Source organism: Onychomys torridus, chromosome X, assembly GCF_903995425.1.
Source record: "Onychomys torridus chromosome X, mOncTor1.1, whole genome shotgun sequence".
NCBI classification, from domain to species: Eukaryota; Metazoa; Chordata; class Mammalia; order Rodentia; family Cricetidae; genus Onychomys; species Onychomys torridus.
Genome location: NC_050466.1, coordinates 2,139,312 through 2,165,885, shown reverse-complemented (window position 1 = coordinate 2,165,885; position 26,574 = coordinate 2,139,312). Strand labels below are relative to the sequence as shown.

At 49.7% G+C, this 26,574-nt stretch overlaps 3 protein-coding genes across 3 annotated transcripts in view; 1 reads left to right on the top strand and 2 right to left on the bottom strand.

The window, feature by feature from the left end:
• Cacna1f (calcium voltage-gated channel subunit alpha1 F) overlaps positions 1-9,018 on the bottom strand; it is a 28,618-nt gene extending 19,600 nt beyond the window's left edge. The window contains exons 1-17 of the mRNA XM_036174106.1: positions 8,957-9,018; positions 7,136-7,385; positions 6,566-6,671; positions 6,221-6,360; positions 5,838-5,980; positions 5,598-5,750; positions 4,792-4,988; positions 4,582-4,685; positions 3,827-4,017; positions 3,508-3,600; positions 3,306-3,399; positions 3,132-3,158; positions 2,823-2,983; positions 1,621-1,846; positions 569-776; positions 333-453; positions 140-221 (exon numbers count right to left, since the gene is read on the bottom strand). Of these exons, the coding sequence (XP_036029999.1) occupies positions 140-221; positions 333-453; positions 569-776; positions 1,621-1,846; positions 2,823-2,983; positions 3,132-3,158; positions 3,306-3,399; positions 3,508-3,600; positions 3,827-4,017; positions 4,582-4,685; positions 4,792-4,988; positions 5,598-5,750; positions 5,838-5,980; positions 6,221-6,360; positions 6,566-6,671; positions 7,136-7,385; positions 8,957-8,981 (2,321 nt within the window). The 5' untranslated portion in view covers positions 8,982-9,018. The remainder of the gene's footprint in view (positions 1-139; positions 222-332; positions 454-568; positions 777-1,620; positions 1,847-2,822; positions 2,984-3,131; positions 3,159-3,305; positions 3,400-3,507; positions 3,601-3,826; positions 4,018-4,581; positions 4,686-4,791; positions 4,989-5,597; positions 5,751-5,837; positions 5,981-6,220; positions 6,361-6,565; positions 6,672-7,135; positions 7,386-8,956) is intronic.
• Positions 9,019-10,634: 1,616 nt separating this feature from the next.
• Positions 10,635-22,269, top strand: Ccdc22 (coiled-coil domain containing 22). Its single transcript, XM_036175103.1, has 17 exons — positions 10,635-10,936; positions 12,049-12,226; positions 15,670-15,802; positions 16,612-16,718; positions 16,850-16,916; positions 17,022-17,200; positions 18,476-18,670; positions 19,318-19,380; positions 19,585-19,704; positions 20,115-20,234; positions 20,317-20,433; positions 20,519-20,620; positions 20,703-20,810; positions 21,039-21,134; positions 21,316-21,375; positions 21,452-21,526; positions 21,909-22,269. The coding sequence occupies exons 1-17, from the start codon at positions 10,887-10,889 to the stop codon at positions 22,020-22,022; spliced, it is 1,884 nt and encodes a 627-aa protein (XP_036030996.1). The 5' UTR covers positions 10,635-10,886; the 3' UTR covers positions 22,023-22,269.
• Foxp3 (forkhead box P3) overlaps positions 22,221-26,574 on the bottom strand; it is a 17,290-nt gene continuing 12,936 nt past the window's right edge. The window contains exons 10-13 of the mRNA XM_036175104.1: positions 24,541-24,691; positions 23,801-23,877; positions 23,331-23,432; positions 22,221-23,170 (exon numbers count right to left, since the gene is read on the bottom strand). Coding sequence (XP_036030997.1) covers positions 23,027-23,170; positions 23,331-23,432; positions 23,801-23,877; positions 24,541-24,691 — 474 coding nt within the window. The 3' untranslated portion in view covers positions 22,221-23,026. The remainder of the gene's footprint in view (positions 23,171-23,330; positions 23,433-23,800; positions 23,878-24,540; positions 24,692-26,574) is intronic.

Sequence of the window (26,574 nt, the reverse complement as noted above, 5' to 3'; positions counted from 1 at the left end):
TTCATGTTGAAGGAATGAATGAGTGAGGCCTGTATCTGGAGCTGGGAATTGACAGCAAAAATGAAGTCCTGTAGTATGTGCGTGTGTGAGAGCCAAGTCAGTGATCGTAGGGAAAGGATGTCTTGGAGATGGAGCTCACCTGCCCTTGTCTTTGGCAGTACCTGCATCCCCGCTGGCTAGGTTATCCACAGCAATGGCAAGAAACACATTCAACAGGATGTCTGGAGTGAGCTCAGGTTGCAGAGATGGAGAAGTGCCTGCCTGTGGACTGCCCAGCACTCCCCTCCACCCCTCACCCTGCTATATCCTGTCTCCCAAAGCTCTGAGGATACAGTTGCCGCAGATGAAGAGGATGATGAAATAAACACACACCAGCATCCCTGGGAAGAAGGGGCCACCGTAGGCCATGATCCCATCATACATGACCACGTTCCAATCCTCACCTGTCAGGATCTGAGGGTAGGAAGTCATCAAAAAGTTCTTGGACCCTTATAACTCCAGGTCCTGCTAGCACACACACACACACACACACACACACACACCCCTCCTCAGGGTCTCCAGGCCATACCTGAAAGACAGTGAGGAGGGCTTGGGGGAAGGTGTCAAAGGTGCTTCTCTTGGTTTGGGTTTGGTTGAAGTTGAACTTGCCCCCAAACAGCTGCATGCCAAGCAGGGAGAAGATGATGATAAAGAGAAAGAGGAGAAGCAGCAAAGATGCGATGGACTTCATGGAATTGAGCAGGGATGCGACCAGATTGCTTAGAGATGCCCAGTGCCTGCAGCAGAGGTAGAAAGAGCAGGCCTGACACTTGGTTCCCTGTAGACTCCTGAGCCAGGCAGGCCTCCAACTTGGGATACCCTGGGATCCGTGGGCTTAAAATAGGTTGTGATGCTAAGGTTCGTGGAGGTGATTTTTGGAATCCAAGTGTGATAAGAGTAAGAGAGGAGGAGACCCCTAAGCTTGGAGTTAGAGTTAGCATTCAGGGTGCGGTGGGAGGTGAAACTAGGGAGGAGTTATAGATAGAAATGGGTTTCATGTTGGGACTGGGATGAATTGGGCATGGGGTTGTGGTGATTTGGGGTTGGAGGAGTTGGGAGAAGGTTATGGTTGAAGGTTGGTGTGGGGGGATAAAGGAGAGCTCGAGGGTGGAGAGAGCAATAACTGGGGTTGCTGGCCAGGAGTAGGCATGCTTCAGACAATTGAGAAAGGCATTGTGGTTGGTGGTCAGTGATGGGGCTAGGGCTGGGAGTTAGTGCTGAGGTGGGAGGTTGGATTGGGTTAGCGATTAGATAGTGGACCTGTGGATGACATGTAGTTGGGGTTGGGCTTAGAGAGGGTAGTGTGGCTGGGACTGGAGATGAGTATGGCGGTGGGCTTGGGGGTAAAGTCATGTCGGGAAATGGGATGGAGATGGAAGAGGTACTAGGTGACTCTCTTCTCCATGAGGACAGGAACTTGTGTTTGCTTTGCTTTCTGGTGTTTCCCTGGGGCCTAGAAGGTCAGCACACAGCAGTAGGTGCTCAATGGATGTTTGCTAAATGAATGATGAGGCTGATGGAATTATCTTCAGAGCTGGGGTGTGGAATTAGGTCTGCATTTTGGGCTCCACGCATACACACCTGGTGACCTTGAAGATCCTGAGGAGGCGCACACATCGGAGCACTGAGATCCCGAGGGGCTGCATGGCCCCCACTTCCACCAAAGTGGTTTCTAGGATGCCCCCACAGACCACGAAGCAGTCAAAGCGGTTGAAAAAGGAGGCAACATAGACAGAGGGGCCCAGACCATAGAGTTTGAGAAGCATCTCCACCGTGAAGAGACAGAGCAGCACTTTGTTCGCGTACTCTGTAGGGAGAGCAGGACGGGTAACTAAGCTGGCCATGGTGACATGCAGGAAGCCAGGAACCTTGGCATGATCTTGGGGTAGCAGGGAGCCAGCCAGGTGTGGGCTAGGGTTTAATTGGGCTTAGGGACTGAGGTGAATATGTAGGTCAGAACAAGTGAGGTTTGGAGCTGGGGTAGAATGGAGATGGGGACCAGAGTCAGCCTATGTGAGTCCAAGACAACTCCAAATTCAATGGTACAGTTAGTATCTAGGATTTATTTTTTTCTAATTATTTTTTATGTTTATGTCTTATGTTTTTAGTTCTGGGGATGGAACCCAGGGGCTCACACAGGTTCTCTACCACTGAGCCATACCCCCAACTCCAAACCTAGAGTTTCTTTAGGACTGAACTGGTTTGGGGTGGGGTTAGGGGCAGGATCAGTGGTAAAATTGGGGTTTCTATTGCAAGGAATGATAGCAACAGTTGACACGATGTGGGCCAAACAATATTCTAAGCTGATCTCATTTACTCCTCCCAACCACTCCAGGCCACGGATAGCTAGCATTATCTCCATTTTGTGCATGGGGAAACTGAGGCACAGAGGGGTTAACTTGTCCAGATAGCATGATGTTAAGAGCCTCAACTACAATTCCTTCTCTGCCCACCCCCCACCCCCCCAGCTGAGTCCTGGGGTTAGTTGCTTAACATCAGTGCTGTGGTGATCAGGACCTTTGGCTGGCTTTAGTACTTAGGTACTAAGGTTCTAACAGAATACAGTTCGAGTTTGGACATGTGAAATACTAGAGACTGATGCAACATAGTAAGTACCACATAAGTGTGGTTTGCAGGGTGGGATAGGACAGGTTAAGGTTTCTGCACTCATATGGATTGGAAGATAGTATCTGGGGTCTAAGACTCCCTAGAGAGCCTGCGTTTGAACTTCGGGGGTGGAGGAAGCAAGGGATGAAGAAGAGAGCTGGCAAACGGAGGCACACCCTGGGTCTGGGTGAGCCACACAGGCTGCCCATGGTGTTCCGAAGCGATGGTCAACGTGTTCAGAAAGACGAGCAGCAGTACAGCCCAATAGCAGGCGGTGGACTTGACAGCCCGGCGGCAGCGTGCACGGAGACCCCTGTTGGCTCTGCGGAATTGGCGGCTGGGCAGAGGAGAGCCCATCACATCACTGAGATGGCCTAGGTCAGCCCAGGGGTTCAGGTCGGGGAGCCCAGAAGTCACACGGTCCTTGGAGGTGGACCGGTCTCAAAGTCATGGGGTCAAAAGGTTGCACAACTTTCACAACTTACCAGACCTTGGTTTTCATGATCTTGTTTCTAGAAATAATTGGAAAGGGATGGGGTGTCATAAGGGGCTGAGGGAATCAGCATCCAGACTAGAGGTCAGGACTGAGATCAAGATTTGAAGCTAAAGTAAGGATGGGGGTTTGGATTACTTAGGGTTCAAGGGCTGGGATCCCTTACAGGCAGCGTGTACAGCTAGCCAGAGACCCCTCTTCTTCATCTTCATCTCCTGGGGTGTCTGTCATGGAGCCAGTGTCACTGGCTGGGAGGCTGGCTGTGGGCAAAGTGAGGCTAGAGGTTAGGACCCAAGACCCTAGGTCCCACGTTTGGTTTTTCCCTCTGTCTACCACCCCAGCTCCACCCTTGCAGGATTGGTTCTCACTATGGCTGCTGGTGGAGTGTGTAGATCTAGTAGAGTGACTGAACCATCGGAGTCGTCCACGCCTCCTATTGGTCAGCTCTGACAGCTGTGGTCCTGTGGGGATAGAGCCAACTGGGAAGGATGGCCTGGAGGCAGAATTAGGGCCAAATCTAGGGGAGAAGGGGCTAGTTGGGGTCTGTGTCTGAGTCTGGGTTGAGATTCTGTGTCCTGAGCCACATCTGGGGCAAAGCCTAGGGTGGCTGCAGGCTTGGTCTGAGTCTCAGGAGGGCAAATCACATCTGGGGTGGGAATGAAGCTGGGTTAGAAGTGAATTGCCTACGATGGCTGGCCCGTCCCTCTTCAGCAAGAGAAGCCAAGTTGCCATCTATTGAAGGGTCATGGAGGTCTAACTCCTCAGCCTGTGTGATCCAGTCCAGGTAGCCCCGAAGGTCCTCTTCCATCTGCTGCTTCTCTCGAAGCTTCTGAAAGTCACCTCGTGCTTTTGCCTTTTCTCTTTCCTTGGAGAACTCCCTGGAGGAGGAGGAGAGAAGACTCCATAGGGCAGTCACCCCAGTCACCTTGTCTTTACCACCCCAATCGCAATAGCTTTCTAATTGTTCTTTGGATATGCCAAGGGCATTCTAGCCTCCAAGTGTTTGCATTGGCTGTTCCTATGGCTTAGACTGTTTGCCCCCCCCCCCCCGGCAGGGGGATCGGGGTCCATCCCTGGTGCATTGGTAGGCTTTTTGGAGCCCAGTGCCTAGGGTGTGACACTTTGCACAGCCTTGGTGCAGGGGGGAGGGGCTTGAATCTGCCTCAGCTGAGTGTGCCAGGCTCTGCTGACTCCCCATGGGAGACCTTGCCTTGGAGGAGGTGGGAATTGGGGGATGGGTTGGGGGAAGGCTGGGGGGTGGGAAGAGGGAAGAGAGGGGAATCTGTGGTTGGTATGTAAAGTGAATAGAAAATTTCTTAATAAAAAAGGAAAAAAAGAATACTATCAACACCTTCTCAGGAGGTCTTTCCTGATTTTGAAAAGAATTTGGCAGCACAAAAGGGTGGGAGGGGATTGTAGGGGAGAATATTCAGGCTTCTCACCCACTTAGGACGCCAAGCACAAGGTTGAGGACAAAGAAGGAGCCAAAGATGACGAGGCTCACAAAGTACACCCAGGGTAGCTCATACCCCATGGCATCCTGCATCTGGAGAGAGAGCATATTTCCCTCATAGCATGCAGACAGGACAACCCTAGCTGGGAAAGAAGGGCAGGTGCAGCCCCCCAGCTGTGTGAGGGCTTGTTCACCTCACCCAGTAGAGGACGTCTGTCCAGCCTTCCATAGTAATACACTGGAACACAGTTAGCATGGCAAAGAAAAAATTGTCAAAGTTCGTGATGCCACCGTTGGGCCCTGGCCAGCGCCCGCGGCACTCAGTCTGGTTCAGTGTGCATGAACGCCCAGAGCCAGAAGACGCACAAGGCGATGGGTCCTCCTCTGCCTCTACATCTGCAGAAAAATTGAAGCCCCGGGGCTATGAAGGAAAGTCACACTAGTTCCTTGCTACTCTGCAGCCTCCTCCTCATAGGAAGTTTGTTTTAGTGCCCTAGATATTTTAAAGGCAAAAGTAATTCTTGTTTCCTCTGCTAGGGTCAAACGCTTGGAGGTATCAATTTGAACCAATTGGAAGCTGAGTCCTTCCAATATGGATCTGGGAACTGTGAAGTGTAAATCCTGTATAGAATCTTAAATAACAGTGAATCTAGGAGCAGAGTCTTGTGAGTATGAGGGTCTCGAAAAGAGGGCAGAGAAAAGGGGGCTTCATAAATGCCTAAAAAGGCGAGTCTTGGAGTTTGAAGTCTTAAATGCCGCTAGGCAGACTGGTCCTGTGGGTGGAGTCTTGTGACACCTGCACAGCCACTATTGAGGGAGGGGTTGTATTCTGGGATTTAGGGCGGAGTCTTGAATACAGTGGGTGGGGATTGACTATACAGAGGTAGAACCTGAGCCTGGGGACCGAGTCTTGCAAAACCGAGTGGGCTTTCTAGAAGCAAGAGGGGGCCCCCCAGGAGTGAGGGCAGGGGTCGTGTCCTGTCCTGTGAAAAGGGGGTGGCTGACCAGATCCCAGGAAGTAGCACGTCTTGTGCATGCGTCCGAGGAACAGCTCCAGTCCGATGATGGCGTAAATGATAATGACGAAGAGCACCAACAGGGCAATGTGCAGCAGCGGCACAAGCGCCTTCATGATGGAATTGAGCACTATGTGCAGGCCTGTGGTGGGGAGGGGCAGGCTCAGCACATTCGCCCTCAGCCTGGAGCCCCACCTCCAACTCGGGGGTGGGGGGCGTATACACTTACTTGGGACCCCAGACACCAGCCTCAGTGGCCGTAGCACCCTAAATGCCCGCAGTGCCTTCACATCGAAACCTCCCGGCTTTCCTCCAGTATGCGGGGCATCGCCTGGCCGCCCGGGTCCTTGCTCCAGAAGCACGCTAAACAGCCTGATTGGGGAGCATGGGACGGGGAGGGGGGAGAGTGAGACCTTTGGCTCCCGCCTCTTCCCTCCTTTCTGTTCAGAAAAGCACAAGTCCCTGTAACTGTAAGTGCAAATGGTTTTATATATGTTAATATTTCTGATTTTAGCTGCAGAATAGGGGCTGTCTGAATCAGTCGCTTCAGAGACCCAGAATTCAGTGGATTGCAAACTAGGGTGGGGTGCCCCTCCCCCTGCAAACGCGCACCCGACCACGACGATGATGAAGTCGAGTAGGTTCCAACCATTGCGAATGTAGGCGCTGGGATGGAGCACCAGCCCATAGGCCACGATCTTGAGCACTGTTTCCACGGTGAAAATCACCAGGAACACGTATTCTACCTGTTCCTGAGGGCGGAGCCGGGGCGGGGCGTGAAGACCGGGACTTACTTGGGGCAAGGTCAGACCCGGTGGGTGTGGGCCCAGGTTAAGGTTGTTTTCGCCAGAACCCAGAGGAGTTAGGTAGGTCCAGGAAGGGTGGGGCCTGGCTGGGTGCCTTAAACTGTGGCTCTAAGGGAAACTGCAGTCTGGCTGGGGATGGGGTAGGCCTCACCAAGTTGTGGTTAGCAGTGTTGGAGTCGTCCTCAGGGAAGGGGATGTATACTCCCAGGGCCACACAATTGGCAAAGATGGTCAGGAGGATGAGAATATCAAAAGGTCTCAGGTGAACACAGTCAAGGACCCAGGAAGAGTGACGTTGAAACCCCCACATTCCCTTGGTGCCCTCTTCACCCAGTGCTGACTCTAGACAGGATCGTGCTATGCAGCCTTTTTAGTTCTCCTGCCTCAGCTTCCTGAGTTATGGGGTTATAGGTGTATGCAAGTATGGCTAGCTTAGTGCTTGTTCCTGGTGACTGTCATCACTCTGGACTCCCTTTCTATTCTAGTTCTTGATTCCCCCCCCCTTCTCAATTTGTAATGCTTTGGACTGAACCCAGAGCATCTAATACACTAAATAAATGCTCTACCACTGAGCTATACAGTCCCACCCCAGGAATCTCCCCCCCCCCCCAATATTTGATCCTTGGTCCCTGGTAATCTCAGCCCTCCTCCATTCCAGGCCTGACCTAATCCTTGACTCTTCATACCCTGGTAATCCTTACCCTAGAGTCTCCTAGGATACTTCCACTCCACAATGCTGATGCAGGACCGCCGAAGGGGATTGGTTAAGGTGAGGCAGAAGAGTGCTCGAGGTGATCGCTGGGCACTGGCCACTGCCACAGTCTTGTGTTTGTTATGCTGGGTCCTTCGTTTTGGGGTCCCCAGGCCTGATGCCCCACTGGTATCAGCCCCCACGGCTGGAGGCCCAGGACATAGCCCCCATTCAGGACCAGGGCCTGTCCCATTGGCTGGACTGTGCTCTGGAGTGGTGTCTGTGTGGAGAAACAGAGTCAGGGAAGGGATGGCATAGGACAATCATGGCAACTTCTTGTCCAATCCAGTCCCTCTGTTTGAAGGAAGAACATGGAAAGCTATGGAGAAATGGAGGATGGTTGGGTTAAGGATTGAGGGTTAAGAATCAATGCTGGAATTAAGTTTAGGGAGGAGTGAGTTTTGTTGAGGAATGAAGGTAAGAGTGTTCTCAAGCAAGGCGGCGCTTGGCTGGATGATCGCCACGCAGTGCACTTCAACTAAAGGTCAAATTTGAGTGGTAGATTTGGGGTCAAAATGGGCTTAGCATTACTTGATGTAGGCAAGGATGGAATTTGGTTGAGATTTTATTTAGGGTTGAAGCTGAGTATTTGAATGAGTTGGGCTTGGAATTAGGATCAAAGTGCGGGATAAATTTTGAGTAGAATTTGCATTTTTCATTGGAGTTTCATCCCTCAGTATCAAGATTCTGTGGCTTTGTTTCAGCTTCTGAGATGGGCAGGAGGTTGGCCTGGTTAAGATCCTCAGATTTGAAAGAAATAAGTTGTCTGATTTCAAATTCTGACTACCATTTAGAAGTTGTGTATTGCCTTGAGTAAATTATGGGATTACTCTTGAGCCTTAATTTTCTTATCTGTATAATGGGGAAGACAATAATGGTTGCCTGTGTTATAAGGGTTTTGTGAGGAGTAAATTGAGCTCACTAGTCATAAGAATGCCTAGTAGGTAGTATTATTACTATTTTGAAATGAGGAAATTGAAATGAGTTAGTAATTTGCTGAAGTGGTCAAACCAGGGGTTCTAACTATCAGCAACATCAGCTGTATGCTCTTTCTCTGTATTCGTTCTGTATTTGGAAAAGGGTCTGTTCAACCCGGAGAGGTGGCTCTGTGGTTAAGAGCACACACCGCTTTTCCAGAGGAGGGGAGTTTGGTTCCCAGCACCCTTACGGCAGCTCATGGTCTCCTGTAACTCCAGTTCCAGGGGATCTGACATCCTTTTCTCACCTCTGCTGGCATTGAGCATACGTGACAGTCATACATAAACTTGGGCACACACATATACTTATAAAAAATAAATTAATAGAAATTTGAGAAGGGGTCTGTGCTATTTCTGGACAGCCAGGGAAAATCATTCAGTAGCAGTACTGGCGTCTAGAGGTTAGATGACCTTCAAGTTCATGATAAGTCTGTAGCCGTTGTGAGGTTTGGATTCTAATGTCTCATGTAGGGGATTGTCTTCTGGTTAGGAGGGTTTAGATTAAGGTTTAGAGTGAGGCTGGATTTGGAGTTAGAGGTGGACTGAGTGCTAGGGTCAGGATTGAGCCAGGGTTTCATTTGGGAACTAAGGCTATGAATAAGGTTGGGGGGCTATTGGGGATAGCATCTGAGATCAGGTGGCAAAGAAGCTCTAATAAGGGGTGGCTAGGGCAGGAAGAAGGTGATGATATTCTGGGGAACCAGGGACTCTCCAGGAGTAGGATCCAGGTGGGCAGTGGGTAGGTGAGAGGGTGAGGGTGGACCAGAGCCCAGGGTGACTCCAAGGGTCTTCAGGGGCAGATGGCTGCTCTCACCTTTCCTGTCTTCAGATTCCGACATCCTCCTCTGGAGATGTAAGGGCCATCTGCACACAGTCCCCCCTCTCCCCCTCCAGCCTTAGAGGGATTAAGGTCAGGGGGCGGGGAATAATAGTGTCAGTTGGGAGCGTGAACAGGGAGCAAATGGAATATTTGTAAGCCAGAGGCTGGCAAGTGAAATGGCACTGGTTAAGAGTTTACCAAATAGATACCTGCACTAAGAAGGCAAATCTAAAATAAGAAAAAAAATGGTGTCATTTTCCAGTAACAAATTTTAAGTACATAGGACAAAACTAGCATGTGCATTATCTCTATGAAAAAAGAGATATAAAATGGAGAAATCTATAACATCTAGTGATGGTGTAAATTTTTCCCAAAGTGATAGGTTTGGCATTTTGCATTGGCTACACCAAACAAAATCTCAGCATATTTTTCTTTGGAATTGATATCTTTGAGATACAAAGGACCCAGAAAAGCCAAAACCTTTTTGGAAAAAAAAAAACAAAACCCAAGATGAGATGACTTGCCATATCAGATATTAAGGCTCATTATAGATCTACAGTAATTAAAAATAGAATATAGCCATGGGTGCTGGCACAAGCTTTTAATCCCGGAACTTGGGAGAAAGGAGTATTATCATTACAAAATTGAGGCCATCCTGGGATATAATGCAAGACTTTGTTGTCTTAAAACCAAACCAAACTGAGACAAAACAGCACAACAATAAAAAAAAAACAAAACCAAAGTATAGTTCAGAAACTGAGCCATGTACTCGGTGTGTGTGTGTATATGTGTGTGATTTATGACCAATTTTAGCACTACTGGGCAGTGGAGACAAAAAAGGCTGTTCAATAAGTAATGGTTGCATAGATATTTGCTGTGTCAATATTTTTTGATTGAACATGTATGTATAGCATATTAAAATGGCCCGTTTATTGATTGCATAAATAAGTATAACTGACAGCTCTTCTCTCTTACCTCACTCCCTTCTTTTCTTTTGTGGTAGTCTCCCTGTGTAGCCCAATCTACACTCCAACCAGATGCTGAGATTACAGGTGTTTTCCACAGCACCAGGCTTAGTAATTCTGTTTCTTTTTTCATCTATTGTATGTGTGTGTGAGTGTGTGTGTCAGTGGTACTGATGCATATGTGTGAATGTCAGAGGACATTTTGTAGGCACCCATTCTCTTTATATGCCCTGTGGTTCCTAGGGGATCTAACTCAGTTTATCAGCGTTGGTGGCAAGAGGCTTTACATGATGAACCATCTTACTGGCCCAGTAATTATGTTTGCTTATTTATTTAATATGTATTATTCGATTGTTTGTGTGTGCGCGCGCACGCATGCATACATGGGTCACAGTGCACATGTGGAGTACAGACTCTATTGAGCCATCTCTCACCTTCTACCATGTGGGTCTCAGGGACAGAATTCAGGTTGTGAGGCTTGGTAGCAGGAGCCCTTATCCTGAGCCGCCTCCCCAGTAGTAGTAATTATATCTTAACCCTAGGACATAGGTATTATCAAAATTCTCATTTTACAGATGAGGAAAGCAAGACAGAGGGGAACAGTCATTTTCTACACTTGTCGGCTTTTGCAACTTGGAAGATGAACGCGTTCTTAAATGAAATTTTTTTCTGTCCTGTCCCTCAGCTGCTAGCACCATTTTTCCCTTGGAGGAGTCTACAGGACTTTAGGTGGAAGAACTACAGATTCCAGCAGCCATTGCGTGCTCAGCTCTGAGTGTATGCAACATACCACGCCTCCGCCTGCTCAGCGACCACTCTCAGAACTACACTTCCCAATGTTCCTTGCGTGGCACGTGATGCTCTGTCCTCCCTGGGCGCGGAGAGCAGTTGCTACAGCATTGCTCCACTTTCTCTGATCTGGTCCTGGACCCAGCCCCAGAGTTAAAACTGACTCCACCATGGAAGAGGCCGACCGAATCCTCATCCATTCCTTGCGCCAGGCGGGCACGTAAGTACGCAGCCCCCACTCACCTCCAATTGCTCACATCCGGGACTCCAGAACCTTGGACCCCATTACCCGGGAACCTTAAAATCGAGACCTTGGCACTTACAGGATCCTAGGCCCCCCCTACGCCTTAACATCATGGATCTCTCAGATCCTTTGATCTGGACATTTGGTGAGCCCAAAGGACTCAGACACCTTACAAATCTGGAACCTTAGGAACTGAGACCTGAAATGTGTGGTCTGGACACTAATACTCTGAGACCCTGATATTTAGAGGCTGTAGGACACCTGCACTCTGAGATTCAGGAAGCTTACAACACAGGACTGGCACTCAGAGTCTCCAGAATCCCTGAAATGGGATACTTGAGGATCTTCAGACTTTAGCTCTTGAAACACTCAGGGCTTTTCAAAACACTGGGGCCCTAAATTCTGGCTGCAGCAGCAGTTGGTAATACTGACACACACACACTGGGCAGTGGTAGCACTTGCCTTTAATCCTAGAACTTGGGAGGCAGAGGCAGGTAGATCTCTGTGAGTTTGAGGCCAGCCTGGTCCACAGTCCCAGGACAGCTAGGACTGTTACACAGAGAAACCCTGTCTTGAAAAAAAAAAAAAAAACCGGAACAAAACAAAACAACAAAACCATTGACACACAAGGAATCCTCTGTTTGAGGGCCCTAAAAGTCCTGGATGCTACAATTTAAGGTGCCTGAGTTTTGTTTCTATTCACAGATCCCGGCATTTGAGACTTCTGAAAAACCCCAGTCTGTTACTGTGTAGTTTTTTCAAACCCTGGTAGATCATGCAAAGAAACAATGTCTTGGGATTTAGAAATACCGACACCATGCCACTTGGAACATTTTCACCTTTGCAGATCCCAGAGGTTTGAAACATTGAAGTGCAGGGGAATTTGAGACTTTTCTGAACTTGGGTCACTTGTATTCACGGAGGTCTTAGGACCAAAGTAGAAGTCATAGTTGCTAACACCCAGGGTCTGTTGAAGCCTAGGTCTTCCCCGCCCCCACCAGGTTCTAGAGCTTCCTTCTCTACAAAGCTGTTTTTTTTTTTTTTTTTTCCTAACTACTGCTCCTTAAGTCTGCTGCCTTCCTCTTTAGGGCAGTCCCTCCAGAAGTGCAGACTCTGCGGGCTTTCACCACGGAGCTGGTTGTAGAGGCTGTGGTCCGATGCCTTCGAGTGATCAATCCTGATGTGGCCTCTGGCCTCAGTCACTTGCTGCCGCCAGCCATGTCTGCCCGGTTCCGCCTGGCCATGAACCTGGCTCAGGCTTGCATGGTGAGTGCTCTCCTCCCAGTATGCACACCATCTTCCTTCCCTTTTCACAGAGTCACCAAGTTCTTTGACTCTCTTGCCTTCCTCTCTGTCCCTCTTTGTGGCTTTGCATTCATTAATGGTTGAAGCTGCCGCCTCCGTGGCCACACTGTGTGGCTAGTTCCGACTCCACCCAACTCTACTCATACTTGCTGCACGGCCCTAACCCTTCCATGCCTGTTTCCTTATCTGCGAAATGGAGATGATGAAAGCAAGGTTGTGTGGAGTAAATGAGCTGGTTCAGTTGGACTACCTTTAGCACCCATCTTTTAAGTCTGGCATCCCAGATTTCACCCCGGTGTCACATGGTAGTCAGTTACCTACTTACTAGGACTGACGGAAGACCTTGAGTGGGTCGTATACTCCTAAACGAAGCTCTGCTTAGCTCTGCCCAGGTCACATGGACATCCTATTCGACAGATTAGTTGCCAGTTCATCCTGTAGAGCTGGAGAAGGCATGGTTCCCCAGAGAAAGACATTCTGTTTAAGGAAAACATTGTCTGTTACATTGTAACAAAAATGCTGCTCTGTTAGGTGGAATGAAGTACTTCTTCAAAGAAGTGCCCTTCCCTCCATTTCAGAGCAGTGTCTAGTTACTGTGCTGGAGAGCTGAGAGTTCTGCCTTTTTTTTTTTTTTTTTTTTTTTTGAGACAGGGTTTCTTTGTGTAGCTTTGCGCCTTTCCTGGAACTCGCTTTGTAGACCAGGCTGGCCTCAAACTGACAGAGATCCGCCTGCCTCTGCCTCCCAAGTGCTGGGATTAAAGGTGTGTGCCACCACTGCCCAGCTCTGCCTTTTCTTGTAGCTCACTGTCTTTGTGACTTTGGGCCTGCTTTTTAACCTTTTGGTCCTCAGTTTCTGTCTGTGTAGAATGTGTGTGAAAGCTAAACTGAGTCAGGATATAGCTCAGTTTTAGAGTGTGTACTTCATATGTATGAGGTCCTGGATTCCGTCTCCAGCGTTCCAAAAGCAAAAACTAAGTTGCTATAGGAACAGTTGGTAGCATCATCTGGCTGCATGCATCCCAGCAGCCTGTGGCTATGGAGTGAATGTAGACACTTCCAGCATACTCAGTAAGTTGCTAGTCTATGGTGGCAGGCCATTAGAATATCCAGTGAAAACTTCCTTGCAGACCAAAGGGGACAGGGTCATCACAGCTGTTTGCCTTGGACCAATGTTTATGAAGTTTTGATCTGAGCAGTACCCCCGTTGGCTCTGTCTAGCTAACTCATTACTCTAAGGTTCACCTAGCTGTCAGGAATTCTCATAGTCTTCTGTCTAGGGCTCTTGGTGGCCTTAGGAAGTGATCAGTCTGCCCCTGTTTGGGGCCACGTTCTGGAAGATGGCCTTGCAAGAGAGAAGCTCTGTCTTCTGTTGGGCATAGAGTATGCTCAGTGGGAAGCACCAAGGTGGTGGGATGAGGCTTTCTCTGATGTTCCCTTCTCAGTGCTGTCTGCCTCTGGATATTGTGGCTCATGTTCATTTCAGTGTGGGGCAAAGAACTTGGTGGCCAAGAGATACATGTGATTGTCTAGTTCAGCAGCCATGGTTTGCCAGCGGCAATCCGAAAGGGTCTCCAATTCAGCATTGTGTGTTCTGGTGTCTTCCTCTCTACGAATTTTGCTTCTGGTATCCACTTCTGTATCTAAACCACCTGTGTTTTGGCATCTGTCACTGTATATGGCTGCTTAGTCAGTGTTCTGTTGCTGTGAAGAGACACCATGACCAGGGCAACTCTTATAAAAGATAGCATTTAATTGGGGCTGTCTTACAGCTTCAGAGGTTTAGTCCATTATCATCATGGTGGGGAGCATGGAGGCACACAGGCAGATGTGGTAGCTGAGAGTTCTACGTCTGGATTCCAAGGCAGCAGGAAGAGAGAGACTCTGGGCTTGGTTGGCATGGGCTTCTGGAACCTCATAGATCACCCCCAGTGACACATTTCTTCTAACAAGGCCACACCTCCTAGTCCTTTCAAATAATACCATTCCCTGGTGACCAAACATTCAAATCTATGAACCTATGGGGCCCTTCTTATTCAAACCACCACAACAGCCCACTCCTGGAATGAGTTTCCATGTCAGTCACAATTCTTAGATCATAGATGTCAGGTAAAAGAAAAACTAAATAATGTAGCAGAGCAGCCAGTTGTTTTTAGACTGTGTGGCCATGCGCCTCTAATGGAGCTCCTATTGTGACAATACATGGATGCATATCATAATGATGGGTTTTGAGTCAGTACTCTGTGCCCAGGCATATGAGTGCTTTTGTCCACATGGATGTGTATGTACCATTTGTGTGCCTGGTACTGGTGGATGCCAGAAGAAGGCATTGCGCCCCCCTCAACCGAAGTTACAGATGGTCATGAGCCACCACGTGGTTGGGAATGGAACCCAGGTCCTTCGGAAGAGCAGCCAGTGTTCCTAACCACTGAGCCATCTCTCTGGCCCTTGGTATAATTTTTTTCGTACACAACAAAAGGGAAGTATAGAGAAGTATTGGCCTGGGGTCACATAGCTGGTAAGAGGTAAAGCTTGGGTTTGAGTCTAGGAAGTTTGCTTTCGGGGTCTGGATGTCTTTGAACCTATCTAGAACCCTTGATAGTCCTTTCTTCCTGAGCTGTGTTTGCTGATCTTTTGCCTGTTGGTAGTGTTGGTGATGATGATGATGATGATGATGATGATGATGGTAATGGTGATGATGGTAATGGTGATAATTATTTTGTTGGTGCTAGGGATGGAACCCAGGGCCTTGCTCATGTAAGCGAGCACTCTGACCCACATCCTCAGTTCTCTTTTTTAGGCAGTACTTAGATAATGACATTCTTCTCAAAGATTCTGGATATTGTTTTCCTAAGCTGTCATTGCTCTTTTGACTTTGTTAATTATATTTTTCTTAAAGTTGTTTCTTTCTTTCCATATGGGCAGAAATCCTGTGTTCTTTTATGGCCTTTGGATTTTGAGTCGTAGTTAGCAAGGCTGAGCTTTGCTTTTGTTTTTGTTTTTGGAGATAGGCTTTCTCTGTGTAGCCCTGGCTATCCCGGGAACTCACTCTGTAGCCCAGGCTGGTCTCAAACTCACGGACATCTGCCTGCCTCAGCCTTCTAAGTGCTAGGATTAAAGGTGTGCGCCACCACTGGCAGCAAGCCTGCTGAGCTTTAATATCTTTTCTTGACCTTGTAATACTGACTATGATGGTTGTCACTGAGGCCAGGATGCCTTGGCGATGCAGCGGGGGGGGGGGGGGGGGGGGGGGAGTGGGAGGGTGGGAGGGTGATGGCAGGTAAAGAGTCATACAAGGTGTAATAGTCCCATGGCCCCCAGAGCAGGAGGCTCCTCCCTGCTTGGCAAATGCGGGCTTGCCTTCTTACCCTCAGTATCATTATCTGGTTATACTTGCTAACCCCCAGGACCTGGGCTATCCCTTGGAGCTTGGCTATCAGAACTTCCTCTATCCCAGTGAGCCCGACCTCCGAGACCTGCTTCTCTTCTTGGCTGAGCGGCTACCCACTGATGCCTCTGAGGATGCAGACCAGCCTGCAGGTATGGGGTCCTGCAGGACTGGGGAAATGGATTGTATTCCCAGAGTGATAGGAAGGGTAGGGGCAGGATGTATCTTCAGGAGAATTGGGTGGTCAGAGAGCAGATGGATACCAGGCAAGTGGCACGAGGCTAGGAGCTCCTGTACCTCTGATCCTCACTCACTCCATGCTCATTACGTGGGTGTTCTTGGTGTTCTTGAAATGTGCCAGGCACAGTCTAGCCTCAGGGTGTTTGGGTCCCTGGATTCTTCTTCCCTCAGATCTCTTCAAAGTCAGCTCCATATCAGGTGAATCCAACCCTTGGGGCGCATGCTGCTGAACATAGCTGTGAATGTCAACCACCACACACTGTCAAGCTGTTTAAAATGTTAGGAGATTTTTTTGGCGTGACTCAATTGCACTGTTCTTGAGCATGAACTTTGTAGGTGATAACATCATGTCAGAATGTCAAAAGGTTAAATACATCCTGAACTCTCTGTGGCTTCTGCTCTGTTACCTCAGCAGGGCCTTTCTCTGGCTGCTCTTTGGAACATTCTGTCCCTTTTAGCAATCCCGCTCTCTCCTACTTAGAATAGATGGTCCTATCCAGGAAGGTTCTTTTCTGTTATCTTGCTGACTCCATGAAGATGGGGATCTTATCAATTTTCCCCCTGAAGTGGTGTTTAATCCGGTAAATGGTACCTACCGAGTTTAAGCTCAGTAACTGTTGAATCCATCTGCATCTGGAGGACAGTGCTATGGCTGGCTTCCCAGTACTTTCAGATTTGTGGCATGTCACTCCTTCCCTACCCCCCATCCCTCACCCCATAGGTGACTCGGCTATTTTCCTTCGGGCCATTGGGAGCCAAATCCGGGACCAGCTGGCCGTGCCCTGGGTCCCACCTCTCCTTCGAACTCCCAAGCTGGAACGCCTCCAGGTGGGATCCCCACCTCCTATCCGTCTGGACTTGTCCCCTCCTTGCCTTCTTTGTCGTCAGCCATGTGCTCAGGTTGTCGGCCCCCTTTCACTAGGGCCTAGTTCTGGACGCTGACTCTGCTCTCCCCACAGGGTTCAGGCCTCCAGCAGCCGTTCCACTCCAGCAGGTTGGTTCTGTCTGAACTGAGCTCCAGAGGAGGTGAGGCTGCAGTTGTGTGGCTCCAAGTGAGGAGGGGAGAGGTGTGTGTATGAGTGAGCGTTGGTATGCTGTGGGGCAGCTGGCTGACACTGTTTCTGCTTTCAGAGCCACGGGAGTTCCAGGCAAGTCCTTTGCTGCTACCAGCCCCCATACAGGTGCCCCAGCTTATGCGGAGGGCGGCCTCACTCCTTGAACATCATGCCGCCCAGCTCTGCCAGCATGTGAACAGGGATAGCCCAGGAGATGAAGACCGAGTATGCTGGGCACACCGCCTCCAAGCCCAGGTACCACCAGTGTTTAGCTCTCGTCCCAAGGCTTCTGCTTCCGGTGGCTCCTGTTAGCTCTCCACATCTCATTTCCCCCTCTTCATTGCTCTCCTCTGTGTGCACCTGCCTGGCTCCTTGCCTGCAGCAAGTCCCTCCCCTCTGCCTGCTTTCCTGTTCTGAAACAAATGGGATGGTGGGGTAGTGATCTTGCGTGAATTTCACCCGGGACCCTTGGGAGTATTCCTCTGTCTCTGCCTTTGTCAGTGATCCTCATGGTTCCTGTTACTGTCTTTCTTGTTGTCTCTCCGTCTGTGTATGGCATCTCTGTTCAGTTTTGCCCATCCCTTCTTGTCCTCTCCTACCTCTTCATCTCCCTTCTCCACCTCTGCTCACTTCTCCTCTCCCCCCACATACCTGCTTCTCCACCTGTCTCCCCTCCCCATCTCCCCCCCACATCCATTTCTGTTTTGTCTCTTTCTATCCATCTTTGCCACTCTGGTTGCCTTTGCTTCTTCTTTCTCCCTGCTCCCTCTCGGTTTTTTTAGGAGATTTGAGACAGAGTCTCACTCTGTAGTCCAAGCCGGCATCACAAATTACAATCCCCCTGCCTCTGCCTTCTGAGTTCTGGGACTACAAGCATGTCTCCTCTCTAAATTCACAGGAATTTTGAAGCATAAATATAGAGAGATTATTCTAACAGTTCCTGCCTTTCTTCCATTCTCTTTTAACTTTCTCCTTATATTTTAGAGTAAATCCCAGAGCTTGGGATGTAGCTCCATGGTAGAACACTTACCTAGCATGCACAAGGCCCTGGGTTCTATGTTCAGGATCCAATCCTAGCCAACCCAATCTGTCACATAATTTCAACTCTTAAGTAGTCCAGATGATATGTCATTACTCATAAGAACATTTTTTATGTAACCATACTGAATGAAATGAATGATTTCTTAGTACCCTTCACCACTGAAATGGTCTCCTTTCTGCTCTCCTTTACCTATCTTCCTCTGTCCTGAACTCGGAACCATTTTGTTCTGGTATTCTCTGTTTTGTGTCTTTGCTGCCCACCATCCTTTCTGTCTCCTTCTGATTTGAAAGCTCACCTTTCTCTCTTCTCACATTCTTCTGCAGGGTGAGGAGTGAGCGGGTAGAGAGATGTAGCTGTGGAAAAGGCACCTCTCTGTCTTTGGGGAGCTCCTCGGCCAATAGGGCAGGGACCTGCCTTGGTGGGAAGGCAGGGTTCTAGGAACCAGCAGGCCCTTATGCCTTTCCTATTCCCTTGTCTTTTCTTTCCAGGAGGATTCCCGGGCTCCACAGCAGCGACTGCACAAGCAGCTGGCTGAACATCTGCGTCAAAGCTGGGGCCCACTTGGAGCCCCGACACAAGTCCGAGATTTAGGAGAGATGCTACAGGCCTGGGGTGCTAAGGATAAGACTAGTACCCCCAAAGGCTCCCGCTTCACCCATTCAGAGAAGTTTACCTTCCATCTGGTGGGTAGGACCAGAGTGGACTGTGCTGATGGCCGACTTTGAGGGTTGCCTTATGTATTAATACCACTGTATTCTATACAAGTTCCCTGGGCCTACTGAGTAGGCCCTCTCCAACTGGGAGAGAGTGCCCAAAAGGCTCCCCTAGCTTCTTGGGACTCGAGTGGAGAAAGGGCACATAGATGGGACTTGTGTAAGGGTGTGCAGTGCTCCCAGAACAAATCCCATTGTCCCTTGGGCTTTCCTTTGGTAAACATGTTTCCTTTGAGAACATCTTTTCTTCTTGGACACCCACCCAGAGGAACGTCTGCTTTTCTCATGGACATTTTGGCCTGGGTGGTTATAGGATCAGGGTGATTATAGGGTTAGGGTGACTACAGGGTCGGGTGGTTATAGGAGCGGGTGGTTATATGGCCAGGTGGTTATAGGGTCAGGGTGGTCAGGGTTAGTCTCAGGGAGGTTCCCTTGTGGTTGCCATTCTAACCTGCAGTTACAGATGGTGCTTTACTCTGCTGTAGTCATAGTCTGAAAACTGTCAGTGCTCGATCGGACATGGGTACAGTGCTTCCGAGTGTTTTGGGGTTTAAGGCTAGGCTGTGAAGGATAGGACCTTGTGTGACTGACAACCAGGTTGCTTCTTCTACTCATAGGAGCCTCAGGTCCAGGCCACCCAGGTACCAGATGTACCAGCTACCTCCCAGAGGCCTGAACAGGTAAGGACACACACACACATACACACACACACACACACACACACACACACACACACACAGAGAGAGAGAGAGAGAGAGAGAGAGAGAGAGAGAGAGAGAGAGAGAGAACGTGTATGTGTATGTGTGTGAGTCAGTCAGTCCAGCTGGGCTATTGCCTGTCTTCTGGACGTGGTAGCTCCACCTAGACTGGCCTGTGCTTCCCAGGACACACGGGCAGCTCAAGAGCAGGAGTTAGAGTCGCTTCGGGAGCAGCTGGCAAGTGTGAACCACAACATTGAGGAGGTTGAAGCTGACATGAAGACCTTGGGAATGAACCTTATGCAGGTGAGGGGCTGGGAGAGGGACTTGGGCTGGATCAGGTCAGAACTAGGGCCTTGAGAGATGCTCCATAGAGGTCTATAGATGCCAGGCTTGTTGATGGAGGATGCTAGGGACCTCTGGTGGTGTTGAAGGTTCAGGAGAACTTGTGAGGCAAAGAAAGATGTTGGATTGATGGCTTGGTGGACCTTCAGGGGTTAGAGGCACATTTGGGTATCAGTCAGGCTTTGTAGGGGGACATAGCAGCTATGGGCATCAGTGGAGCAGGGCTTCTCAGGGCTTCTGGCTGTCGGTATGGAGCTGAAGATCCAGAGGCCTGGAGTAGAGGCCATGGGGTGATGTGTAAAGCCTTGAGCTGGGCTCACTAGGATTATGAGCTGTGTATATGACTGGGAGCTTGGCTGTGAGTATACCAGGTGGAAGCCGAGTGTCGACAAAGTGAACTCAGTGTGGCTGAGCAGGAGCAGGCCCTACGCTTGAAGAGCAGGGCGGTGGAATTGCTGCCTGACGGGGCTGCCAACCTGGCCAAGCTGCAGGTGAGCTGGGATTGGGGTTGGGCTGAGAAGGGCGGAGTGGATGGATCCAGCCTGTTCTGACATACTCCCTGACTCCTGCCAGCACGTGGTGGAGAGTAGTGCCCAGCGGGTTATTCATCTAGCAAGTCAGTGGGAGAAACATCGAGTCCCGCTTCTTGCTGAGTACCGCCACCTCCGAAAACTCCAGGATTGTAGGGAGGTAGGTCCTGAGAGGAGAGAACTGCCTCCATTGGGGGCTGTCTCTAAGCTCTGCTCACTGCCTTCTGTCTATGGGTTCCTGGCAGCTGGAATCATCTCGACGGCTGGCAGAAATCCAGGAGCTGCACCAGAGTGTTCGGGCAGCTGCAGAGGAGGCCCGCAGGAAGGAGGAGGTCTATAAGCAGCTGGTAAGGCCGATTTTAGGGCCCCGAGTTGTCATGGTGGGTGAGGTGTGGGGCTTGGGCTCATGCCTGCCATGTTCCTGTCTAGGTGTCAGAGCTGGAGACTCTGCCAAAAGATGTGTCCCGGCTGGCCTATACCCAGCGCATCCTGGAGATTGTGGGCAACATCCGGAAGCAGAAGGAAGAGATCACTAAGGTGTGCCACTGTGGCTCTGATGGATGGATCATGTGGACTAGGGTAGTTACACAGGGGCTGTATCGTCTCTGATAGGTAGAGCTGCTCAGGCACACCCCAACATATACTAGTCAAATACAGTGTACCCAAGCCACCCCAACACAGTGACACAGGCCCTGACTGGATGTAAGTACAGGCACAGCCACCATGCCCCCGACATGGACTGATGGCTACCCTGGTTTCTGTCAGATCTTGTCGGACACAAAGGAACTTCAGAAGGAAATCAACTCTCTCTCTGGGAAGCTGGACCGGACATTTGCAGTGACTGATGAGCTCGTGTTCAAGGTATAAAGCCGGCTGGCCTGGGGGAGGGGAGGGGTGGGACTGGGCACTGTTGCCTGTTGCTTGGGCCTAGCTTTGCTCTGTGGAGGGTGTGGTAGTAAAGGATGGCTCTGTAGGGGAATGGAGTAGTGGAAAAAGCGGGAATGGCTGGCTGCTATGTTTGCGGTCCCTTCTGTCTTTTCAGGATGCTAAGAAGGATGATGCTGTTCGGAAAGCTTACAAATACCTAGCTGCCCTGCATGAGGTGAGGGGAGCCATATTCCTGGTGGGCTAGCTGTAGAGGGCTAGCACAGGTGCAAGCCTTGTATTCTTGTCTCCAGAATTGCAGTCAGCTCATCCAGACCATTGAGGACACGGGCACTATTATGAGGGAAGTTCGAGACCTTGAGGAGCAGGTGAGATCTGGGAATGGGAAGGGGAATGGAGGCAGGCCAGGGGTTAGCTCCTTGTTTTACACTGAGAGTCTGTGAAACCAGACAACTTCCAGCTAGAGGCTCAGCCTTAATGCCTGCTGTGCCTGGCACCTGGAGCTAGCCAGTTGTCTACTCTAAGCCCTGGCTTCTAGCTTGAGGCTCTTAATGCCCACCTCCCAGAACCCATGGCAGAAGCTGTGACTTTAGGCAGAGGGAAGGACATACACAATGGCCTGGTGATGGGAAGGGGCAGGCCACTGTTCCAGGGATGGGAGGAGTAGAGTAACGCAGTAGAGAGGGGCAGCCAGCAGGGGCTGGAAAATGGGCCCTGCATGCTGAAGATGTGTGCATCATGTTGTCTTAGATTGAGACAGAGATGGGCAAGAAGACTCTGAGCAACCTGGAGAAGATCTGTGAGGACTACCGAGCCCTTCGCCAGGAGAATGCTGGCCTCTTGGGCCGGGTCCGGGAGGCCTAGAGCCCCGATGGAGGTCTCCTAGCCACAGGCAGGAATTTGGGGGTGCTGGAGACAGTGCCCAAGCACTTGTTCCAGCACTGCCTTCTGTTTGGTACCCACTTTTTCCTGCTGGCATCTTGAACCCAGGTGCCTGCTTATCTGGTCCCATCTTTGATCAGGGTGATTGTCTAGCTTGGCCACAGTTTATTGGATGGGCATTGGGGGCCAGAGGCCTTGGATCCCAAATAAAAGAGAAGTTCTTCTGTGGTCCACGCTGAGGCATGGATTGGGGTTTGGGTTCGGGGACTGGAGTCAGTGGCAAGTGAGTCATGGGGTACATTTTGGTGAGTCAATGTGTATTCATGGAGCTCAGGAGATACAGTGGAGGGGGCTGCATGTGTGCGCATGTGTGAGTTCTGACAAGCTATGTCTGACTGTTGATTATTTTGGGGGCATTGCATGAGGCTGTGTATGACCAGTTATGCCTGTGGTTTTCTGGGATGTAATCTGGAAGGTTCTAGTGCTGCTGTTGTGCAAGGGTCTGCATATATACCTATATGTGATAGTGCCCATGGTTCCAGATGTTGTGGGTGAGTGCTTTCGGGTATGAGTCAGTAGGATTGCAGTTGTATGAAACTGCAAGACCATGCAACTTTGAGGGCAGAAGAATGTACCAAGGCAGGCTCTTTGTGCTTTAGGGTTTGGGTTGAGTCCAGGGGACAGGATTATGGCGGTGTGTGTCTGTGTCATTTTCCCACTTGGGAGTAGCCAAGGGAGACTGTATGTATAGCTGGGTATGAGGGAAAGCCCATCTTGGGAATGGGTTGGGGATAGGGGCTGGGCTGGGATTGGTGTCCCTCAGCCTGAAGGCAGAAGATACAATCCAGGAGGGCAGCTAGACAGGCGAGACGGCAGAAACACCATTGCCTGGTCTCTGTAGATATGTCCGGGACTTGCCTCCTTGCCTCCACAGCCTCAGTTTCGTGTTTTGGCCCCTGTCCATCTTTCTTGTCTTGGTTTTGAGATCAAGGGCAAGGGTTGGAGCACTTGCTGGGGCGTTGGCTCCTCTTCTTGCGAAACTCAAACTCATCGACGGTCCACACTGCTCCCTTCTCACTCTCCACTCGTACGAAGCACTTGTGCAAACTCAGGTTGTGGCGGATGGCATTCTGTGGAAGGAAGACCAGGTCCCCAGGCAGGGATGGGATGGGTAGTCATCCAGTGAGCTCAGCAGCCCTCAGCACTGACCTGCCCTTTTCCCAAATATTTAGCCCAAGGTTAACCACCCTTGGAGCCATCCCAGCCCCCACTGTGTACAGAGATGCTCACCTTCCAGGTGGCTGGGTGGTTTCTGAAGTAGGCAAACATGCGTGTGAACCAGTGGTAGATTTCATTGAGTGTTCTCTGCTTCTCTGGAGCTTCCAGGATGGCCTGGAAGGTGGAGTCGGGTGGGATGAGCATGCTTCCTTAGAATTGTGCCTGAGGGGGGAACCTACTCTAGGCTTTCCGCCTGGGATAGGTGTGTTGTTGTGGGTCAAGGGAGGGGAAGGAGAGAATGGGGTGAAGTTAGTAGTGGGGTGGACAGTGGAAAGGATAGTTTTGAGTGTCCCAGTTTGGCTTGTAGTAGTTTTAGGTCCAGGGACAGATGTGGGGTGAAGCTGTCAAGAAGCATCACACCTTTGGGCTCCTCAGAGCTGAGGTTTGTTAATGCAGGATCCCACTCTTGGTGCAGAGGGACGTAGCAGTGTGGGAGGCAAGCACCCCACCCCCAGCTGCCAGGCCTAGGCTGCCCTGCTTACCCATCGGATGAGGGTGGCATAGGTGAAAGGGGGTCTCATGTTGTGGAACTTGAAATAGTCCATGTTGTGGAAGAACTCTGCAGAGGGTTGGGATAGGATCAGGCCCCGTGACCTCCTCACACCCTACGCCACCTTTGTCTCCACTGTGAGTCCGAGGCCTGAAATCCTCCCATTAGCACCAAGGATGGAGGGGGGTGGGTCTGTGGTCACACAGAGGTACTGTTTACTGAGTACCCGCCATAAGCTAATTCTTCCTTGTACCACTCTTCCCAAAATAGCTCTCCCCAATGAAATGAAGTCAGGCGACGTGCACATCAAAAGCATGTCAGCAGTTCAAGTGGTGTAACCAATATGACACCGAAGAGTTGTGGTTCCTGGTAAATCCACAACCTAGGCCTGGCAGGTGGGAGTGGATTGGTGAGCTTGGAACATTCCACCTGATTCCCCTTGAGGTAGGAAGAAAGGAGGGTTCTTTGGAATTACTTAGCTAGGTTCCTCTCTCATGACCAAATGAAACAGCTGATGCCAGGTGGGTGAGGCATGGCTCTAATCCCCAAAAGACACGGGCCCAGAGCTATGGATTTGTAACCATTGGAGGCTTCTAGGTCTAATAAACTCAGGTACAGTTTCCTCCCAGCTGCTGGTGGGGTTGAGAGGGGAATGGGAACTCCTTTGTACCTCCTGGCACCAATTGGTATTAGGAGCGTGGGGTCATCAGATGGGGTGCAGATTCCACTGACCTGGAAAGGTGCCATTTCCATGGCTTCCCCAGAGGTGCCTCCGCACTGCAAACAGGCTGTCTGAAGCCTCCCGGGGAGCAGACCAGGCTGGGAGAACACTGCCCTGCGTGCTCGCAGCTACAATGCAGCAAGAGTTCTTGTCCACTGAGGCCTGGGCCGATTCAGGAGAGAATGGTGATTGAGAGGCTTAAGCTTTTCATTTTGTTTTATCCTTTCCAAAATGATTTTGTATTTTTATTATTAACTAAATTTGTTTCTGGACAATTTTGCACATGTATGCAATATGTACAGACCGCTTTCACCCTACTTCCTCCCTCTACTGCTTACCTGCTTCCTCCTCACAAATCTCTCTCTCATATTCATGTCTATTTATTTTGTTTAAAAATATTGTTATTATTTTTATTATTATTACTATTAGAGATGGGGTCTTACTATGTAACCCTGGCTGGCCTGGAACTTACAGAAACTTACCTGCCTCTGCATCCTGAATGTACCACCATGCCTTGTCTATTCATTTTATTTTTGTCTTACTTAATTATTTTTTCTGAGATAGTCTCACTATATAAATCTGGCTGGCCTGTACCTCCCATCTTCTAGCTCTACCTCTGGAGTTTTGGGATTATAAGTGTGTGTCACCACGTGTGGCTTCTATTTTTAATATATATATATATATTAGACAGAGTCTCTCTGTGTAGTCCTGGCTGTCCTGGAGCTCACTCTGTAGACCAGGCTGGCTTCAAACTCACAGTGATCCACCTACCTCTTCCTCCCAAGTTCTGAGATTAAAGGCGTGTGCCACCACACTGGCTTTCCATTTTACTTTTAAAAATGTTTGCTTGTGCTGGGCGGTGGTGGCGCACGCCTGTAATCCCAGCACTCGGGAGGTAGAGGCAGGTGGATCTCTGTGAGTTCGAGGCCAGCCTGGTCTACAGAGCTAGTCCAGGACAGGCTCCAAAGCTACACAGAGAAACCCTGTCTCGAAAAACCAAAAAAAATTACAACAACAACAATAAAAAGTTTGCTTGTTTACTTATTTACTTATGCAGGGTCTGACATTGTAATACAGGCTAGTCTGCAATTTACTATGTAGCACAGGATGGCCTCAAACTTGGGGCACCCACTTGCTGTATCAACCTCCCAAGTGTTTTTCTGAGGCAGGTCTCATGTAGCCCATGCCGGCCCTCTAGTTTATTATGTATCATAGGATGACCTTGAAACTCCTGATCCTCTTGCCTCCACCTCTGGAGTGCTGGGATTATAGGTATGAGTCATTATACCCAGCTTCCATTCTATTTTGATTGTAAATGAACAAAAGGATTTTGTGTGTATGGCATTTTGCCTGCATGCATGTCTGTGCACCACATATGTGCCTGGTGCCTGTGGAGGCCAGAAAAGTGCACTGGATCCACTGGAACTGGAGTTAGAGACAGTTGTGAGCTGCCCTGTGGGTGCTGGGAAACTCTGATCCCCTGGAAGAGCAGCAGGTTCTCTTAATCCCTGATCCATCTCTCCAGTCCCCCAACCCCAATTTATTTTAAAATTTGCATTTACTTATTTAGTTATGTTTATATCTCACTTGTGTGTATGTATGATGTGTATACACATGCATGTTTGTATGTGTGTAAGTGCTGGTGCATGTGTAGAGATCGGAGGGCAATCTTGGATGTTAGTCCTAACCTTTCACCTTGTTTGAGACAGGATCTCCTGTATGCCTCTGCTTATGACAGGTTAGCTGGCCTATGAGCTTTCAGTTTGGGGGATTCTGGTTTTTTTCAGACAGAGTTTCCCTATGTAGACCAGTCTGGCCTGAATTTATAGGGATCTGACTGCCTCTGTCTCCTGGGTGCTGGGATTAAAGGCCTGTGCTACCATGCACAGCATTTTGGGTAATTCTGTCTCCACCTAAGTGCGCTGGGTTAGAGACTTGTACTACTCTGCAATTGGTGTGGGTGCTGGGATCCAAACTCAGATCCTTTTACTCTTCCCATTGAACATTCTCCCCAACTCCTGTTTATTTGTTTATTTGTTTATTTG